Genomic DNA, 20,691 nt, shown 5'->3' on the forward strand with positions numbered 1-20,691 from the left:
CCGTTACCGGACTATGAGGAGCGAGGAGACGCTGTGGTTCCTGACAGGAGTGAACCTCACACTGAGGGATTTGACTTCTCCGGGCTGCAGGAGGAGGTTGTACACAAACGGTCTGGTGGAACCTTCCACAAACCCCGTGCTGCTCTTTACCACAGAAGTCTGCAAACAGATCACACAACCACAGGAAAATGATTTCACAAACGCAGATAAAAAGTAGGATTTGAAACAGCAATGAAAAGAGCACTCACCTGATTTCTGTGAACCTGGAACTCCAGGGTGTCTACATCAATATTGATGTTGGACAAATTTCCTGAAGGGAACCTGGAGAACAAAGATGAAGGAGGTAAGTTTGAGCAGCGAAAAAATGGATGAAAGAGCGCCCCTGATTTAGCAGATGTCTGACCTGTCTGCCAGCTTTCCAGAGAACACAGACGGGTTGGGCAGCAGAGCCAAGGGAAGAACCTGGACGTAGATCGGGACGTCTGCAGGGTTCTGCAGAATCACCTCCTCATCCTGCAGAAACAGAAACGCTTTGAAGTTGCACATTTGCATGAATGCGTGCATGCAGGAGGACATCTTGGCGGCCGCACTCACGGAGGAGCTTTTTGTGTTGGTTAGGGGGAAGGTGATTTGCTGTGAGGAGTTGACCAGCGAGGGCCAGATCAAATGGGCCGTTACTCTGGCTTGCACATTCTTCTGGAGGTCTGTGTTGACCTCAAACACTGCTTCAATCCTTAGGTGACAAACACAAAACGTTAAAACGGCCGAGAGGATCAACCAAAGTCAGCTCGGCGTTACGGAGAGGAATGCGCTCACTTGTGTCCAGAGCGCTCTTTGAGCTCCTTCCAGCGCTTCAGGAGTTTCTGGTGAAGATCTACATCGGCATCCCAGATATCCTCCTGTAGTGCCAACCCGTGGGGCTTCAAGTCAGCTGTAGAGAACAAAAAGGGGGTTCATTCTTTAACACGTCACATTTAGCTTCAGCATGTTCTCAATTTAAACCTGGATTTCCACCTGACTCTAGCAAAGAGGCTGTAAAGGCATAGAAAGGATTCATTTTGCTGCATTTTTGTGGGATCTTTATCACCTGAACAAACACAGAAAAAGAAAACCTGAAGCACTGAGAATGAGACCATGCACAGGTATCATCTTATATAACCACACGTTCTTTCACAATCATCTCAACTTTCATCATGGAAACTATTTCTTCCTCATTTTGACTCCCAACTGAAGTAAAGCAGGTAATTCCAGCCTCTTTCACAACAGCAGAGCAACATTCAGTTATTTTAACCAAAGCTGCAGCAACGAATCAGGAAGGTAAAATTCAACGAGTTTACTGCGCTTTCTTCGTTTGTGCACCCACCTCCTCTTTGCTCATAGGAATGAGCAGAGTTAAGGGTCTAATTAATCTGTAGAGACCTGCAGCTGTGTGGCTCGTTTCGCTTCAGCCCCCTTCCTTTAAACAGGTTTTTCTCGTTTGACTTCGAACGTGCAGCCCTGGTAACTTCCCATCACCTTCCTGAGACATGACAACACTTTCAAACTCTGCCCTGTTGCTTTGGGAGAAAAGAATAAAAAGGACAGCGCACTAACAAATCCCAGCCCCTCCATATGGTCCGTCTTTGCCAAAATGCACTCCCTCCAGGTGTCAATACAGTAGTTTTTAACAAAAGTCTGAGGCAGCTGCTGGTGAGGCATGATGGCCAAAATATACGGTTACCAACTGCCAGTTTTGTTTGTGAAGGCAGATATCTGAGGGGGTGGAGGAAATCAAACAATCAAACTGTGATCTCACCTGGAGATACACCTGAGTCACCTGAGTCACACAACCTTCTTCTAAATAAATGCCTCTTTAACCCTTAAATCAAATATTTCTGTTGTATTAAATAAAAGAGAAAATCCAGAAATAAATACAAACACGGCAATGTTTAAAAGTTAGAACTACTTTTAAAGTATGAAAAAAAATAAAAGCTTTGAAAAAAAACAGTTGTCCTAATCAACAATTTTTTAAAAAGGGTTTAAGATTTTAAAAAAAAGTTTATCTTTCAGAATTTCTTTCAGAATTTCTGACATTGTCCAGCTTTTTAAGTTGAATAATCCAGATAAATCTCTTTAATATTCACATATATCCTCTCTGCATGTGAGCTTTATGCTGCACAGACCCCAGATCCGTGCACCAACATCGCATCGGATGCCTCAAATTTGCTGCTTGACACCCAAAAATGTGATCAGACGCGTGTGGGAGGAGCTACCGCCTAAAGTTATTAGCCTCTTTGCAACATGGAAGCATTGACTGTATATCTCATCTACAATACATGAAAGACACAGACTACGTTGAGAGATCAATTTTGAAGAATTCTACAAAATCATCGGTAAACATGTCTCTATGTCTGGGTTGATGACATCATTCAGAGACTCTCCCAGTACGGTGAGCTTCACCATCTTCGCTTTTAGCGCTACTTCCGTCTCTCTGTGACCTAGTTTGAGGACTTGCTGCCGTCCGAGGAGGGAAAAATAAAAGGTAAGGGAAAAATTAGATGATCTTTTTGTTCTGGTCTCGATGGAAAAAGAAATATTACAAAGTTCAGGAGAATGATCAGATTCGCCTCCATGCTGGTTTTGGACTCCACCCGCTGATCGCGTCATCAACACATCATAGGCCAAAGCAGAGTCACTAATTGGTAGATGCAAAGCGTCTTCTTTGCCAAAGTTCAGATTTTTGATTACCCAAAGTGCCACGATGACGAAAACTAGCGCCGCCTAAACCACACCGCTGCCAGACTGACGTTCTGCGTCCGATGCTGAAATCGCAACACAGGACCTCTGATCGCGTCTGTACATTGACTTGGCATTGAAACTGGTCGCCCCTGACGCACGAGTTACGTTGTGAACGCAGCTTTATGCTCCACTCTAAGAAAAGAGAAATATAATTGATGGGGTTGAAAAACGACCCGATCTGGAATCATTCATCAGCGCAGCAAAGCTGCAATGGTGTCGACGCGCAGCAGAGAGAACACACACACACCCACAGAAACATAACCAAAACTTACATTTAAGCACAAAAGGCAGGCCCACATAACAGTGATCACCACACTGCAAGCCGGCATCAAAATAAATATTTGCAACCTATGGAAAAAAACAAAAACAAAGGAGAAATGAAAATAGGGTTACCTCTACCAAGACAAAAATTGCAGATTTTGTCCAAACCAGGTTTTGTACCTTTGACTTGCGTCTGGGCTCCAGCTCATCTTTGTTGCTGCGAAGCCGTTTGTAGTAAAAGCGAAGGTCCTCAGTGAGTGAACGGATCTGCTGCAGCCTCACCTTCTGAGTGAAAGAGTTCTGGATGCTGAGGCTCTGATGGACGATCTTTCCCTGGAGGAGGAAACAAAAGGGGGACGAGGAATTGCATTCAGATTCCAGGCAGATCAGGCGGTCTGGGTGTAAAATGTGACGCCACTCACTGGAAATGAAGGCGGCAGTATGATGTGTTTGGGAAAGCTGTTTAAAGTTCCCACTGCAATGACGGCTTTCACTGGGATGGTTAATATCTGAGGAGGCGCAAGGCAGTCAGGTGTAAAGGTGATTTCACAAATACTGTAGTTTCCCTTTCAGGCCTTGTGTTGTCCTGCGGGTAAAAAGTGACCTACTACCAAACTAACAACAAAAAAGACATCCTGTAGAATAAAATGCCTTAACGTTTCCTTTTCCAACTTGAAATGTTACGACTTTTCCTGAAGGGACTCCATCATTAGAAAAAGTGATACTTCTATGAAGGCTGTACACCACTAGGGTACACGGATTTTCCCCCGTGAACTAGAAAAGTATTTGAAAACCTGAAAAACGTTCAAAATTAAAAACATAAAACACGGTCACACAAACACTTGCATTAGTACAATTATAGTCATATACACAAATAATGTCAAACTGTTAAGCTATGTACACACTGGGCATTTGATGAAAGTCCTGGTATGCGCCTTAAGCCTATGGTGTTCACACTGGTCAAGCAGGGATGGGCTTCTTATTCTTTTCTTTTTCTACTGTTTACTAGCGCCCGTCTACAGATGGAAGAGGCTCGGTGGGAAATGTTGAAGCGGGGCAAATCGGGTGAATTTTGCTCCAGGAGTTTTCTTTCACAGCTCTATTCCGATGTATGAAATAAATCAGTCTGGGCACAAATCCCAGTCCCTGACTGGTCGAAGTTCGACCTGGTTTAACTTTTAAAGTGTTTAATGACCATATGTTTTATGCGTAGTGCCCAAAGTCGGGGACGACTGTTGTTGTGATTTTGGGCTATACTAGTAAAATTGAATGAATGGATGAATGAAAATAGTGACAACAGAATTCCAGTTGTTGACTGCATTTCTCCTTTGAATATAACCAAATCAGACGTAATTACTTTTATATATTATCCATAATAAACCTTTAGCGTGTCAGAGAAAACTTATGACGGTTTGTGTGATAAAAAAAAGTTACTGTCTTTTTATATGGTGTAACTAAAATATGATTGACATGGAATTCACAAGTGATAGATTGTTTCATCATGGACTATAGATACATTCACTTAAGCTGCTTTATTTCAGGGCATTGGTAGGGTGGGTCATTTTCAACTCTTAGGACAATGGGAGTAAACAGTGTTAGGATCGCACAAGGCTTAAAAACCTGCACATCATCTGACATACCTCATAATCTGTTGTGATGTGTATGGCTCCATCATACACGCCCTCCAGCCTCTTTGCCACCAACGTCACTCTGAATGCTGCGTAGTAGCCTGAGGCTAAAATCACCTGAAAACACCCAAAGGTTGTCCTTTCAGAAAGGAGGGAAAACCGTTTCCCCTCAATCATCACTTTTGAGATGTTTGATTGGAGTGTTTTTTTAGACAGACATTCAAATGTCTCTTCTGCTGCTTTTACTTTGAAAAACCGTTAAGACTTTTACAAAAATGAGGAAGGATTCATCTTTTCTTTGGGAAACTTTCATCGAAATTAAATTTGAAAAGGGAGGAAAAATTTCAGTTCCTTCTTTTGTTTATTCTAAAGATTAATCTTCTCTACATGAAATATTTTTTTGGAAACAAAAAAAACAAGATAAAATGACTTATTAAAGCTATTAGAAATATTAGTTAATTCAACTTTAAGAGCAGTTACCAGCAAAACTTTCTATTTTACTGACGGCATCGTCAAAGGCAAGCAGCCTGCGGCAAAGACTAACACCAGAATGCTGCTGCAGATAAATAAGGAAATAAAGTTTCTTTTCTTAAAGGTTTATCCATATTTGAATCAGTTGCACAGAATGTGGCCCCGCCCTGTCCAGGTGACATCTTCAGGACAGGTTAAGTGAAGAAATTCCTCCTCAAAGCTTCTCACTTCCAGAAGATCTCTTTCAATGTACATCAGCTCACATCATCTGTAGGAATTCCTGTAGTTATATTTCATCAGAACATTGTCCACATATCAGAGTTGGAACAGCATTATGGTATATTAGCTGTGGGTTTTTGAAGACAGGAACTGCCACGGCAGCAAACGCACCACTTTGACTGTCAGAATCCGGGCGTGGTCAGGTGGGAGGATGTTTGTAGTCAGAATGGAGTAGAAGCTTTCCACAACTTTAAGACTGAGATAATGAGGCTAATCATGGTGACACCGCCTGGAAAAGCCCCACCTCAAATTCATTCCTAGTTCTGTCAACAAAGCTGTGTGTGCTTGTTAAGCAACACGGCAGTGATGTGAGGAAATCTTACAGCTCTGTGATGGGAGCCCGAAGCGTTCTGCAGCTCGTGAAGTTGATTCAGGGCCGCTGTCGTGTTTCCCGTCTCGGTCTTCAGCAGCTCCATGGAAAGACTTTCCCCTGTAACCATCCAGGACTTTATCTCCAGCTGGAAGACACAAGTTACTGAAGTGTTAGCACAAGTCCTTTTCTTCTAACATTACCCAAAAGGTTCATGTTGCAACAGACTAATATGTAGTTAAGAAAAAAGACTAAACAAATAAAGCACAAGTAAGAAGCATCCTGGAAAATTTGCAAAAGTTCCTTATTACAACGGAAAAAACCATGCCGGGCAAAAATAGGGCTGAGCTGTTCTTTTCAATTAGAGATTAGATTCTTACCGTGCCCTTTGGCGAAATTTTAACAAAAAAAAAAATGATGACATCAAAGGGGAAGAAACCATAGAAAAAAAATGGGGGCCAAAATCTCTTAAGGGGCTCAAAAAAATGTATCGTTTGAAATCCACCAACTCAACCAAAACACGCGTCGTGGATATCCCAAGGAATTTTTTTTAATTATTATGGGATGGTCACAGAACCAACGGCTTGGCAGCTATTTTGTGTTTTCAAATTTTCTCCCAATATGGGAAAAGAAAATTTTGTTCAAGCGATTTTACTAAAATGTCATATACATGCAGCCTGTTAATTCTACAACCACAGAACAGAAGTTACATTGACATTTGACCCTGGAAAGAGACCGCCATTTTGATTTAAAAAAAAAAACGTTAGTGTCAGCTACAACTTTAAACTCCTAGGGATTTTGATCTATCGCCTCTTAGCTCCCCGAGCGTTGATTGGAAGCATCTTGGGAAGAAAATGCTGGAAATACAAGTTACAGTTTTGAACACCATTGGCGTTCTTTCAAAAAATGACATGTTTGTCACCCTTTGGTAACCAAAAAAACAAAATGGTTGCTATGTAGATAGAACACATAGAAAAGCTGACATTTTGAAAAAAAAGTTTTTTTTTTTTGTTTTTTTATTAATTTGTCTCGACAACCCAGATTCAGCTCTGACCGGGGTGGCAAAGGGGGAGGGGGGGTGTCTGTGAGGGCGGGGGCAAGTAGTGACTGATGGGGAGTGAAAAGGGGGCAGCAAGGGCAGTGGGTAGCGCCTGCTGGACATACATACTCTGGTCGCAGGTGTAACCCTTTACCTCTATCGGGTTGCTGTTGACCACCACAAAAACGATGCTGCTGGTGTCTGTCGCGCTGCGGACACCAAAGTCCAGCAAGTTCTCCTTCAGGCTGGGTGGCAGGACCAGGGGCTGTTCACAACGAGAAGACACTGAATGACACCGACACTTCCTCCTCGAGATGTTCTTTGCAAACGTTTTAATTGTGAAACTAGCAGCAGTATGTAGCACAACTAAAACTGATGACTCAGAGCAGAGCAGAGCCCGTCAATGAAGCACCGGAGCCCTTTTCCGGTAAAAAGGGGAAGACTACAGCACAGTTCTAGAGTTTGGATGAATAATGTCACGATGCTGCATTTACCCAACTCTACAAACCTACGGGAGCCAGAGAACTGTCATTATGCTTTGAGCAGAGGTGGGTTTAAACCACAGGAGGCTACTTGAAGCTCATATTTATCCCCATACTCCCATTAAGACTCAAAAAAAAATCTGATTTTAAGCTCTTCTTTTACAACTGATTACACATTTTTTTCAAAGCAATTCAGAATACAATGAAGGAGATCAGAAATGGAAAAGTTCCGACATCAGCAGAGGTGCTGCTTAAAGTTTAGAGCAAAGACTCGGTCAGGTTCTCTTTGGATGTGGTTTTGTCTGAGTTTTCTGTTTGAACTCTGCTTATCAAAGTTGGAATGAGAGAAAAAAAGTCAGCAAATAGCAAAAGCTTGACTGAGTGGGTGAGTGTTTGTGGACGACTGGGCAAACACCAATCTAAGCAATAAAGGGGCTAAGAAATGTACAACAAGCAGTATCAGTGACGGCTTTCCTGCCAACAGAAGCTCTAAAATATGAATCAAACGTCGATGAAGCAAAGCAACTGAAGGAAATGCATCTGCTCTTGTCTTAAAAAAATGGTGTGTGAACTGAAGAGCAACAAGAATAGTTGCTAATTGTAAAGCTGCTACTCAAACACAAACTTACCTCCAAGAAGCCGGTGTAAGCCCGAACCGGCAGATGAAACTTGGATGCGTTAGTGATGAGCAAGATATTGCTGTCTATGTGGATGGAGGGCCGCACTGGCCTGAAGAGGAGGGAGAAGACGTTCCGGGAGTCGTGTGCAGGGATGAGGATGGGCGTGCTGAAGTTCTGCACCTGCAGCAGCGGGACAGACGGTGAGAACGGTTTGGTGCTGGAAAGCAGCAGGGGCTCCTTCTGCTTAAAACTTACGCTGAACATGGTTTTGGCCTCTTCAGAGAGAGACACGTTGTGTATCTGGATCGCAAACCCAAAGGCATTGGTGAGGAAGACAGGTCTGCTCACAGGGTCTACAGGGCTGTCCCTGATGTGGAACAGCGTAGCTGTGTGGTCAAAGCCCAGGTAGCTGCAAAAATTGAAGAAAAAAAGAACACGGTTACACATTAAATCCTTTCCTTTCTCTCTGAGAATATGAATAAAATGACTCACCCGTCTAAAACCTCAGCCTGGTATGGGATTTCAAGCTTTGGGTAGCTCTTCTCTTTTGCTTTAACGGTTATTTTTCCAGAAAACTGATAGGCTGTTCTCGCTTTGGAAGCTGCAGATAAGAGGGAAAAAGAGGGATTTTTTCAAAGAAAAGGTTTCACCAAAGCTTCTCAAGAGGACATAGTTTTAATTAGTGGGGCAACTGTGGCCTTCTTTCAGGATTACATCTGCAAAGTCAGCAGATTCCACAGGCTGTGGTCCACCTACTGTCTATGCCAGGGGTCGGGAACCTATGGCTCGCGAGCCATATATGGCTCTTTTGATGGTCACATGTGGCTCGCAGACAAATCTTTAATTATAGTTTTTTTTTTCATTAGACCAGTCCTTCTCGGGCGCGATGCGATGCCAGAGGCGCGCAGTAGTAGCAGTGCTTAGAGAGAGAAATCTGCGCCAGCGCTATCAGTTACTATTATCTATTATTTCACAGAGTTTGTACCAGCTGGAAACTTGTGAATTGACGTGCCTAAAACTACGCGCTCCCGTCTCTGAGAAAGAGCGCGCAGATGCGGGGACGGGATGTTAGAGGAAGAAAGCAGGGGGGGGGACAGGCAGCAGGTGAATCGCGCAGGGATTGTAAAAACGTAAAACCCGCTGCCCGTCACTCACTGCAGCGTGTGAGTGTGTTTGGCTCCGCGTCTGCATGTGAGCAGTCTTTGTCACATCTACAGAACATTCAGACCTACAATCACGTTTTAAGTCTCAACGCCTGCATGAAGCATAAACTCACCACCTATCAATCAACCAACCAGACTAGACAATCAGCAAAACTACCACTAGAAATACTCATCATTTATTAGCAACAGAATAACAATGTTATTAAAAAGAATCCACAGACTTTAAAAACTTTAAAAACACTGTACTTTAAAAATGTTGAAATTAAATCAAATGCACACATTCATTTGTATATTTAGTTTTAAACAAATTGTCACGGACTGAGTTGGATGGCTGTTGGGCCGCGTTAAAAGTTCTGGAGTTCATTGAACGCGTCAAGCAGAGATCTGATTGGCCCTCAGTTCTGTCGCTCAGCCTGTTGTTAGGTAGTTTGGACCAATGGGGTTCAGCTATGGGCCGAATAAGGGAAATGGGAGGGCTGCAGCGGGAGCAGGGGAATATAAAGTTGGGAGAAGCGCTCTCGTGTCGGCGGGAGAGATTCAGGAGTTGCTGAATTAATTGAATGGCGTTTGTTGCGGTCTGCAGTAATCGGAATAAAGAACTTTAAAAGAGGTTAAGTCTCCGTGCCTCAGTGTGGGGAAGGGACACTACATTATTGTATGGCTCTTTCGAAATTACATTTCAAAATATGTGGCATTTATGGCTCTCTTGGCCAAAAAGGTTCCCGACCCCTGGTCTATGCCATAATGCATAAAAACATCACACACTAATGCAGTCTCTCTACAGGCCTGATCCACTGAATCATGTATTAAGTCGGAGCTGTTTTGCATAGAAAATGTCAACTCCTCTTTCATTTAGAGAACATTTTATATTGGCCCCTATTCAGCATTTTGCCTAAAAGACCCTCTTTGATTAAAAAAAAAAAAGTGTTTTTCGTGTTTTTAACATGTTCTAGTGGCATTTTTCTGATGATGGAGGAGATAAAAAAATTAGGCTTGAAATTGCATTTAGAAAAGTTACAAGAGCTGCCACAAACTCCCTGCTCTGCTCCATTCTGATGCATTCACTTGTAGAGAAATAATTCCATGTGCGTCTTTGTTTTCCTCATCCAAGCTGACATCTTATCATGTATTGCTGTACGGCTGGATAGCTCCTCTATTGCTCGCTATTTTTGTTGCAGGTTGGGGTTGTTAGGAGCTTTAAGCTAGCAGTGGAGCGTGTAAATAAAGGGAAAACTGGAAGTGGGGCGGGCTTAGTCCGTGCCAGTGGTCCCACCCACAGCTCAAAGGAGAATTTCTAATCAATTACCACCACTCTGCAGAAACTATGTCTTAGAAAACGACAGTTTTTATTTTTTTATTTTGACTAAAAACAGCATCATCACAATTAAAAGACCACTGGGAATCCAATGAAAACAGATCCAGAATGATCAGAATGGGACTTTAAACTCTCCATCTTACAAATCAAACACAAATTAGTCATAAGCGCTTCACAAAAAACCTTTTAAGGAAAAGAAAACAGCCAAAGGCAACACCACTTACCGTCGAAACTAATACTTGCAACTTTGGTGTATCTACTCTCTCCTGCTTTGAGTGTCACTGCTTTGAATTCTACAGCGACCGCTTCATTTGATGGAGTCGTGCGGACGCTCTGAGAAGCACAGACAAAAGAAAATTAACTGACACGTTAAAAAGAAAAAGAAAAAAGAGGGTGAACAGGTTCAACGCCTTCAGGATACTCACTGTAATTGGAACGTCTTTTGCTCCTGAATTTAAAAGGTGAAGGTTGAGTAGTTTTGGGCGATCTGCACCACCGGGTTGTAGAGAAGAAGCAGAAAGTCAGTTAAAGGACACGTTTTTACCAAAGCGTAAAAATGTCGCCTGTTTTATTGGTGCACACCTTGTGATCGAAGGGTACCAAAGTCAAGCATCTCTGTGGAGGAGTAAATGCCCGGGGCTGCAAAAAGAAAAAAAAAAAAAAAGAAAGATGTGATCAGATCGCCCACATTCTGCATTAAAAATATTAGCACTGCTTTTCTTCTGTTTGAATACGTCTGTAAGACAGAGAAAGAAATAAAAAAGCACACCTGATGTGACCTCCACCTCCACAGGGAGGATAATGAACTGGTCTTCACTGGGAGCATTGGTTTTGATCCTGATGAAAGCTGTGTGGTTGTCCACGTCTCTCGACGAGAAGCTGGCCCTCATGACTCCCTTTGTCTCGAACGGAGGAATTTCCTGAAGATCAGGAGATTCCCTATGTTGCTCCGCCCCTTTTGAGATGAAACTGCCTCGAGAAGCAACTTACCCATAACTTCCCGGCACCTCCTTGTTGGCCCGTGGGAAGCTCCAGGTGCAGATCTCCACCGCTGGAGTACATCTCTACAACCTGGAGGGAAAGACCCCACACACCTCGACATGAACAAAAGCAAGTGTTGCAGATTTTTGCACATCGATAAACTCCCAATTACCTGCAGGGGTTCGCTGTACGGGTTGTGGATGTTTATCAGAGGTGAAAAACTGCTGTTCACTGGGACCCGGGCACCAATGAAGGGCCGCAGTCTGTAGGGGTTAGGGACGCCCACCCCGAAAACCTTTACGTTAAAAGGAGTGTAAGTCACACATGCATGACACCCGAAATAGCACTTTTTCAAAAGCAGCTCTGAATACTTTACCTGGTATGTAAACACTCCGTGATTTGATGTATTAATAAATAAAGTGTTTTCTACATTCCCAACAGCACGAGCAAGAAAAACAACATCAAATGATGTGTTTCCTCCTGGGGGGATTATCTAGAAAAGAAAAGAGAAGATTTGACTTTTTTCTGTTGAATAGACATTTACAAATGGGGCCGAAGATGACGCTTACTTTCCTCTTCCACCTGACCCTAAAGCTCTGCCGCTTTCACGACATGACAGCTCCATGTTGTTAACTTTTTGTTTTTTACCTAGCTACTGTAGTTTGTCAGTTTTTCCTTAAAATGTGGATTTGCAGCAACGCGATCGAGTTACAAAAGCAGCTTTTAGAAGAAGGACACTTCCCCCACATTAACACACAGAGGACAAAAGCTTCTAAATGTTTCAAAAATGAGGCAACGAATTTGATTCTTCCCACAAACACAAAATACACATCCTTTTTCGCAAGATGTTCTGTCAAAAGAAAACTTAAAAAATCTATGTCAGGCTTTGAATTTTTTATGTTGTTTTATTTTTTATTTTTAGTGACAAAAGTAGCATTAAATTCCAAATTAAAAGAACTTTAACATCAAAAGTGCACAGAGCAACTCTTGATTAATTTACAAGCAAAATCTGAAGTTTTTGTTTTTTTACCATTCAGAAAAAGGATTCATCTGTGACATTAATGCAGCAAACGTCCCTTCAAACATACACGCAGCATTTGACAGTTTATGTAAAAATGTGTTATTTAAATGTTTGTGATGAAAAGTAAGTGCATTTCCTGGGAGCTTTTGCACCCTCAACATGTTTCTGAATATGTAGGAAAGGGCTTATGGGTAAATCGGCAGATCCATGTGAAGTAGAACCGCACAACGATCATTTTTACACAAATATCTGAAACCTTCAGATCTGGACTCCAGTCGCCTCCAAAAACACTGCATCAAAACGTCTCATCTTCAATTCTAAAAGTTGTATCAACTGGTTGCCAAGCCTGCTGGCTGCGTCCGTTACACAACAGCGTTTTCCCTTTTGCCCTGGTCAAAAACCTCGCCGTCTTTACACTTCTAGGTCACCGTAACACAAACGTGCTGAAACTATTCATGCAATTAAAAGCACCAATTAGGCGTTTGAACGTCTTCATTCAAATGAAAAAGACAAGATAAAACCCAATCTGAAATTAGCTGTTGTATACAAGTAAATATTGTTTTATTGATTAACCTTCAACTGTGTTTATATGTGTGCACGACGTGTGAAACAGTCCACATTTATCAGAACAATCTAACAGAGATCAAATGAGCTGCAGCAGAAAAACCACTGAAATCTCTGCCATGCAGCCCTTCTAACAGAGCTCACATCATCACATCTGCAAAGAGCTCGGCATCTTCTGCTGAGTCAAATGTTTGCAAGAAGTGGAGGAGCTTCTCAGGACAACACATCGCCCTCACACAACTACACAAATGTGGATTTTTATCAGCCGTTTTTATTTCTATAATTAGCCACATTTATTCCGGGCTCAGCATAAAAGATAGCAGCAGCACGTGAGTTTACTCATTTATAGAAAGAAAAATATTGTATTTTTAATTGTTGTGAACCATTTAAAATACAAAATCAATATAAAACAAATGATTTCTGTTTTTGTTTTCATTAAAGACGTGAAATAAGGAACACGACTTACCCTATTCTGGAAAAAAGAAGCATGAAAATGTGCTGTTGTTGCAGATATTGATATCAAACTAATTTCTTCTGAGCTAGGATTATGTAAATAAACTTTCTCCATTTTTGGCATTCCAACAGGCCTGTGAAGAAGAAGAAAAAAAAAAAAAAAAAGACAGATTTGCAACAACAAGTACAGGTCATGAACAGGCCAGGTGAATGTGAAGACAAACAAAAGAACGCTGGAAGACGAATGACGTGAAAAGTTATTCAAGGAATCAGGTAAAAATTAACAAAAAAGACAGAAGATGGGGTCAGCAGAGTTGAAAAGCCATAAAAGTCACTTCACTGAGGCTTTAGGAGAACAGAGACAGACTGTGGAGGCAGGTGTGTCTCTCAGCGGACGTATCCTCTCCATATTAGTAAATCCAGCATTCAAGGCACTCCATAAAGTCTTTGATTTGCTGCCTCCTGAGCAGCATGCGGTTGGTATGAAAATGTTATGGTGTGAAACACCAAGGTAATAAAGATGTGAAATGTGGTGTCCTTTATGATTCTCCCTGCAGCATAACTCATGCAAACCAGTCTTAATCTTCTATGTAAAGATTAAACTGCGACCATTTCAATCTTGTCTTGCATGCCAGAAGCTAATGACAATTTATTTTAGCTTCAATTACATGTAAAAGCATTCCTAGAGGTCTTTAAATAATGCTCATGGCGATTATAGCTTTTATGTCCCATCTCCAGGCCTTTTCAAACCGTATATTTTGTCTACTCCTGATTCACAACGATTTGAACAAAGCAATACTCAGCAATGCAATTTGGAGCTTATTTCTTTATCCATCAACAGAAAAAAAGCTACAAGAACATGTTAACACCAAAAACACCATTTTCATCGGAGTGGGTCTTTAAGAGCTTTCAGTGGAATTCATAAGTGGTGCAATTAAAGCAGCCAAGCCCCACATTTCAGTTCGTTTCTCATCAGTAAATGCAAATAACAAAGCTCGACACTGACAGAAAGCAAAAAACTACAAATGACCAAAATAAATAAATAAAACCGGTCCGTGTGAGAAGAAAAACCAAAACAAAGAACTTACCTTTCATAAAAATCCAACATTGGAGGTTCAAATCGTATAGGTCTGCAGTTCCCGCGGTGGGGGGACGTGCTGGAAAAGACAGGGAGGTGTGAGAGCAGCAGAAGCAGCCTGGAAACCAAGCCTTCCATATTGAAGTCCACATAAACTATCCGCAAAGTCTCTGACTCTAAACTCCTGCTAATGTCTGTTTTTTCCTCCCCAAAAGCAAGTTGAGGCAGTAACGGGCCGGCGCCCACATGGACAACAATTTTTCCATATGTAGAGCCACAACAAGCCACTGGAATAAGAGCAGAACTTCCCCCGGTAGCTCTTTAGGCTGACGTCTTCCTCTAATGCGGGCATCAACTTCTGAGCATGAGTTGCAACCTGCCCAATTGTGTGACTCACCAAACCTGTTTAACAACAGGTGCACCGTAACAATAGACAAGGCCAGCCCCAAGCAGAAGTAACTCCTCTTTGACAGATCTAGTGTACAACATATGTGTGTAATGGGAGCCTGTGTATGTAAAACTCATGCAAAAACAACTTCAGCAGGAATGGAGTCGTGGCACTCGGAGGTCTTCCGAGTCATTTAGCTGCAGGAGAACCGCACATCCTCATTGTACCGTGCTCTGCTGGACAAGGTTAAAGATCGTTTTCCTCTGAGAGCAAACGGAAGTCGCTCCAGCACCCCTCTACAGTTCACTCACAGGAGACCAACTTGACCCATTTACTACCGACCTCCCGTATACAGAAACACACACTCACTGCAGCATAAAGCTCCATTGGTAAGGTTACCTGGACGGAGAATGGAGTCCATCCCTTGAGATGCACAGTGATCCAACACCCACCCACCCACGCACACACACCCCACCCTCACCCCTTAACTAACTAACCTAACGGCACACTTCGTGTCAGATTCAAACGGATCTAGGCTGTGAAATCTGCACTTCAGAACTAACGTATTGAATGTCAGCGTGTAAATGGAGTAGCACGAAGTCTGAGCCTCAACCCCCCCCCCCGTCATAATATGCTTCCACTTTTACATTTAGTGCCTGAAAAAATGTTTTTTTCATTAATGTTAGGTGAAAATAAAGAAATGTAAAGAGTGATATTTCATTTGAATAAAAGGGAGTGAGTGGAAAACAAGAAGGCTGGTCTCCAGCTATACAAACAGCCTTCAGTGATGACTTCCTGCATATTCTGTATTTTTTCTTGCATACTATATCCTGTAAAACTGACCTTATTATAACAAGTTGTTTTATGTAAACCGAGTAAAAATTATCCTCTTTATCATAGCCTGCATGACGACACTTTGAAGTCCTTTGGTTCTAAATCCTGTTCTTAAAAACTCGCCTTCTATCGTGGACGTATGCAGACATTTATCTACAGTTTTTTTCTTTATGGATTTATAGAAGCAATGACTTTGGTGTTTTGGTGTTTGTGCTGAAACGTTGGCTTTAGCTTTCTCCTGAGATGGACATCATGGCCAAACGTCACTGTGGAATCATCTACTAAAAGAATTGTTCCACATATCAGTTTGTCGAGTTTTTAAATTGATGACAGCAAACTTTACTACAGACCCGTCACAAAAAGGAGAATCTTATTGGGGGGAGATGTGCAACTGCCTGGTCAACAGCCCCACATAAAAACTGTCAGAGGTGTGGCCGTGCCACGACCCCGAAAGATAACCTTTGTAACAGTTTGTACACGCCGAATAAACAAGGCAGTCCGACTGCCTGCTGCACCCTGACATATCACACGTGAAAGGTGCCAACAGAGAAGCTGTGACGTCCAGAGAAAAGGTCCCCAAAAGCCACCACACTTTTACGGTACCCACTTCCTGACAGGGGCAAAGAGCTGTCACCGTTCAGGACCACTCAGTCCACCAGTTCATCTAACCAAACTGAACAGAAAAACGCAGAAAAAAAAAAATCAGTGTGCTGCCCAGGCAGTAAGTCCCGGTAGTACAAACAGTGCTAAGATACTAAAAGTAAATATCCAACTTTCTCAAAGTATTTTGCAGTCAGCCATGCTTGTTTACATTGTAAATGCTGTTGCCTAATCCTCTATGGATTCCCCTCAGTGTGGACACATGCTGTCAAACTGACATCTGAGGCTACTAAGGAGCTTCAATATCACCTTTGTTCCTTCCTTTTGCGTTTTACTTGCATTCTAGGAACAGACATTGCAGCATCGAACGTTGCAGATAAAGACCCAATGCACACTGAAACACACACCACCACTCCATTTCCAGAATACTTTACTAATCCCCAAGAGCTTTCACTTCAACCTCAAGATGTCAAACTGAAGCCAGATCTTTTAGTCTGAGAATCGTTCCATACCTCTGTTGATGATATAAACTAAAATCGATGTCAGACTCTGCCTGCAAAAAAATAACAAACATTAGGAAAGTCAGTGATAAATGTTACATTAGTTGGTTGAGAAGTTTGTTAAGCTGGTTTTCTTAAAATGGGTACAGTCTGTAATTTCTTCAAATAAAACAGTTGTTTTAAATTCAGACAAGAGAAAAGGACAAATACCTGCAGAAGGTTTCCTTCACCAAAATGTAAAACCTCCAGAATTGTGTCTGACTGAATGAAAGCTGTGAAAAGACAACAGGGATGAGTCTCTATTAAACGATTTTTATTTCTTATTACAAAACCTAAAAGTTTATAAATATTAAATCAAAAAACAGAAAAAAACTCATATTAACATGCTGACATTTGCCTGCTAGTGATTGGCCAACCAAAGGTGAGATATAGCAACTGATTTGCAAAGCAAAGCAGCTGTCAGAATACAAGAATAAGCAGAGATGGATTTGAAATGTCACAGTCAGCTTTCAAACATCCACCGGCAGCCACAAGAGCAGCAATGATCATTCCTGCTTCAAAATATGAAGGTGCAGAAAATACATTTCTGCAAAAGTCATCCGTTTGTAATCACAGCATACCATCCTACATCCCTTGTAAAGATAACTCCCTCCTTGAACTTCAATCTGTGTTTGCAGAGCTGCCGGGCAAGATGAGGGATAGTTCAGGCTGAGGATCTGCAGAGACCACAACCGGCTGCTCCCACACCGGACATTTTATCTGACACTTCAAAACAAAAACAAAAAACAAAAAAAAAAGGTGCCGGAAGGAGCTGGGGGGTGAAATGGGGATGAATCCTTCTTTATCACATTATTATCAACACGAATATGACAACGTATCATTAATTGTCACGTGACCCCCTTAAAGATCCAATCTGAGGAAAATTGTGTTTTTAACGTGTAATTTTTCTGATGATGGAAGACGTATATAAAGAAAATTAAGCTTAAAAAATTCAAGTATTTTTTTATTGAAAAACGTTGTGAAGCAGGAGCAGAGTTTATTTGTGACATAGAAAGTACGCTGGGCGGGCCACAAGCTCCCTGCTTCGAGCTCTCAGCAACAGAGTGGGGAAGGGGGGCGGGCTGCTGCGCACAAACCGATCCCGCCTACGACTCGGAGGTGAATTTCCACTTTGCAGGAACTATGTCCAAGAGAACAACATGTTTTTGATGTGGGCTAAAAAAAAAAACAAACGACAATCCTATTTAAAAGACCACTGGGAATGCTTTTACAATAGATCTAAAGATGATGGGAGTGGGGCCTTTTAAAAGTCGGAACCCCAAAGTACGAAACCCTGAACTAAAAGGCAGAGTTTTCATGTGACACCAGCTAACTCTCACATCTTGTGATTTGAAATCAAGTTTAATCATTGCGTCCCTGCACAGCCTTCTGCAGGGAATATAAGGAAAAACTCCTGCATTTCAAGAGACCTATAAGAGCAGTCTTTTTCATATTTTAATTGCTGTTTCTTCACTCATCAGATATCCATGTGTCAAACTCTAAAGCCACTGCCACAAGTGATGACCGAGTGACAAGAGGATGTGGACAGAAGGCGCACAAGACCTCTCAGAGACAGGAAGCCTTTGAAAGTTGTACCAGACAAATCTATGTTGTATTTCTTTGAGATCTTTGTTTATTTCTTAATACCAGGAGGCAACTTTAGTCTGGTCTTTAAGGTCCAAATCATATTTTGCTCCATTTTCCCAGTGGTCTGTTAACTGTGCTTATGCCATTTTTAGCCTAAATGAAAAAAAAACTAAGATTTTTTGTTTGTTTGTTTGAGGTCATAGTTTCTGCAGAGTGGCAGAAGTTGATAAGGAAAATCGCATTCGAGTTGTGGGCGGGACCAATTTCCATCACCCATCTGTTTACACTTTAGCTTAAAGCCACCCACAACCCCAACTTAACATTACCGGTGCAACGAAAGTGGCGAGCAATATTGAAGCTATCCAGCCGTACAGTTTTGAGCCAGATTCCAGCTCGGATGAGGAAAACAAAGACGTACGTGGATCTATTTGTCTGCAAGTGTGCGCATCAGAATGGAGCGCCTTATTAGGCTGCTGTTGTAAGTTCTGCCTCACTGCCACAAACTTTTTCTGACAGCATTTCTTCCATCTGCTCCCGATTCACAACAATTTGAATAGGGAAATACTCAGAAATGCAATTTTAAGCTGGATTTTCTTAATATAAGACATCCATCATGGTAAAAATGCTACAAGAACATAAATACACCATTTTCAAAGTGGGTCTGAAGTCACTACAGATCAACTGCAAGTTTCTTCAGCCAAACAAGAAAACATTGTCCTGTTTGGAGGCACACGTCACACCCAGAGCTTTGAAACACACCCCACTGGCCAGGTTCCTTATTCTGTGCTGCCTTGGTGGTGCAGTTCCCACACCTAGACTTTGGAGTGAATTGTTGGAGCTTTGTAAACAAATTAAAGGTGGCTTTCCGCTGATGCTGGTGGTGGCTGACAGCTGTGCGCATCATCAGCAGATCTGACAGCTTCTGCCCGCTTGGTAATAACACCCGGGTGTCATTTGGCCCCGTGAGAGTCGGTGGGGTGGGGGGGTGGGGGTCTGAAAACCGTAAAAGGGTCAGAATCACCACATTCACAAGCTACACTCCCCAACTTATTTTTTCCGTCACTCAGTCAGTATTCATCATACGCTAGTATGAGGAAGTCGGTTTGGTTGCCCGCAAAATGTAGCAAAGCCGTCTGCTTTGAATGACACTTCTTCATTTTGGGCACCGAGGCGAATTTGCTTGCAGGTTGGGCAGTTAAAAAGAAAAAGGAAAAACATCTTTAGCCTGACACTGCTGTAGTTAGCCCAACCGACCATATAAGGAGGGATGACAACATGACAACAAGCAAAGCTAACGTTTCAGGCCACACAGACAGAGACAGACAGATACCTGCTCTCCATGGCGGCTCTTTCATTCTAAACTACGCTAACAGACGTGACACAAACTTCTTGGAGTTTCGAGTGAACCCCTCGTCGGCTGCTTTTTTGAGGTTCGTACTTTGGGAGTAGCTGCGATAATAAAGTTAGCCGCAGAGGAAGAGAGGCTAACCTCAGCCCACTCCTTTCAAATACCTGCGGAAGTTAGCTTTCGGCTAGCATAGCCGCTAAGTTACAAACCTTGATGATTGGCTTGCGTCGCGTTAATAAAAGCAATAAATAAAAATCTTAATAATCCGATACACGATGTTCTTGTCCTGAAGCGGCGGCAGCAGCTGCTCCGGGCTCCTCCTTGGTTCGCCATGCCGTGGATCTCTCTCTTACGATAACAGTGCGCGGACATGCCCGTTTAAACCTCTGCTGGCTCTGTCAATCATAGCCGGGAGGAGAAAACTACAACTCTGCTCGGCGGCGGAACAGCTACACCGCCCGACGGAGCGCAGCCTGCTCTTCTTCTTCTTCAAAAACTGCTGCGGCTTCTCTTCCTCGTCTGCGCGACGCCGCGTCACTCCTCGTGAACGGGCGGTCACGCGCACGTCAACTGTACAAAATTACACCACACAATTAGTGAGGCATATCATTATTTAAATGTTTTCCTGTTTGGTCTAAATTGTAATGACATACGTAAAAGTTCCCTTTACTAATAATGAATGAGAAGAAACACCATTTTCATTAGTTTGATATTTATTCCCCCCAAAATGAAGAAAAAAAATAAAGATGGTCTCAAAAAACAAAAATTGACCATGTCACTTGCGGATATTTTCACCATCGGCCTCAATCACAGCCTGACAGTGACGTCTGAAGCTCCACACTAGCCTCATGATGTTCTGAGGTGTTCCACTCTTCCACAAGAACATACAGTTCTGCCAGGTCACTTGGGTTGGGTGCCATCATCCAGTCTCTGCTTCACCTGGTCCCAGACG

At 42.4% G+C, this 20,691-nt stretch overlaps 1 protein-coding gene across 4 annotated transcripts in view; it reads right to left on the reverse strand.

The window, feature by feature from the left end:
* tmem131 (transmembrane protein 131) overlaps positions 1 to 20,315 on the reverse strand; it is a 30,438-nt gene extending 10,123 nt beyond the window's left edge. For 2 of the 4 annotated variants that reach the window (XM_011474425.4, XM_011474424.4), the window contains exons 1-26: positions 19,949 to 20,315; positions 16,976 to 17,037; positions 16,778 to 16,818; positions 14,454 to 14,522; positions 13,379 to 13,499; positions 11,704 to 11,820; positions 11,500 to 11,622; positions 11,337 to 11,417; positions 11,116 to 11,266; positions 10,929 to 10,985; positions 10,772 to 10,833; positions 10,571 to 10,679; positions 8,361 to 8,469; positions 8,124 to 8,277; positions 7,878 to 8,048; positions 6,921 to 7,031; positions 5,741 to 5,875; positions 4,680 to 4,784; positions 3,462 to 3,548; positions 3,220 to 3,372; positions 3,051 to 3,126; positions 817 to 931; positions 595 to 733; positions 404 to 513; positions 249 to 321; positions 8 to 159 (exon numbers count right to left, since the gene is read on the reverse strand). In XM_011474425.4, coding sequence (XP_011472727.1) covers positions 8 to 159; positions 249 to 321; positions 404 to 513; positions 595 to 733; positions 817 to 931; positions 3,051 to 3,126; positions 3,220 to 3,372; positions 3,462 to 3,548; positions 4,680 to 4,784; positions 5,741 to 5,875; positions 6,921 to 7,031; positions 7,878 to 8,048; positions 8,124 to 8,277; positions 8,361 to 8,469; positions 10,571 to 10,679; positions 10,772 to 10,833; positions 10,929 to 10,985; positions 11,116 to 11,266; positions 11,337 to 11,417; positions 11,500 to 11,622; positions 11,704 to 11,820; positions 13,379 to 13,499; positions 14,454 to 14,522; positions 16,778 to 16,818; positions 16,976 to 17,037; positions 19,949 to 20,111 — 2,846 coding nt within the window. In that variant the 5' untranslated portion in view covers positions 20,112 to 20,315. Of the gene's footprint in view, positions 1 to 7; positions 160 to 248; positions 322 to 403; positions 514 to 594; positions 734 to 816; positions 932 to 3,050; positions 3,127 to 3,219; positions 3,373 to 3,461; positions 3,549 to 4,679; positions 4,785 to 5,740; positions 5,876 to 6,920; positions 7,032 to 7,877; positions 8,049 to 8,123; positions 8,278 to 8,360; positions 8,470 to 10,570; positions 10,680 to 10,771; positions 10,834 to 10,928; positions 10,986 to 11,115; positions 11,267 to 11,336; positions 11,418 to 11,499; positions 11,623 to 11,703; positions 11,821 to 13,378; positions 13,500 to 14,453; positions 14,523 to 16,777; positions 16,819 to 16,975; positions 17,038 to 19,721 lie in introns of all 4 variants that reach the window. The other 2 variants (XM_078946285.1, XM_020702646.2) reach the window with 1 other exon arrangement.
* Between the last annotated feature and the right edge of the window lie 376 nt (positions 20,316 to 20,691).

Source organism: Oryzias latipes, chromosome 4, assembly GCF_053564925.1.
Source record: "Oryzias latipes strain Hd-rR chromosome 4, Olatipes_Hd-rR_3.1".
NCBI lineage: Eukaryota > Metazoa > Chordata > Actinopteri > Beloniformes > Adrianichthyidae > Oryzias > Oryzias latipes.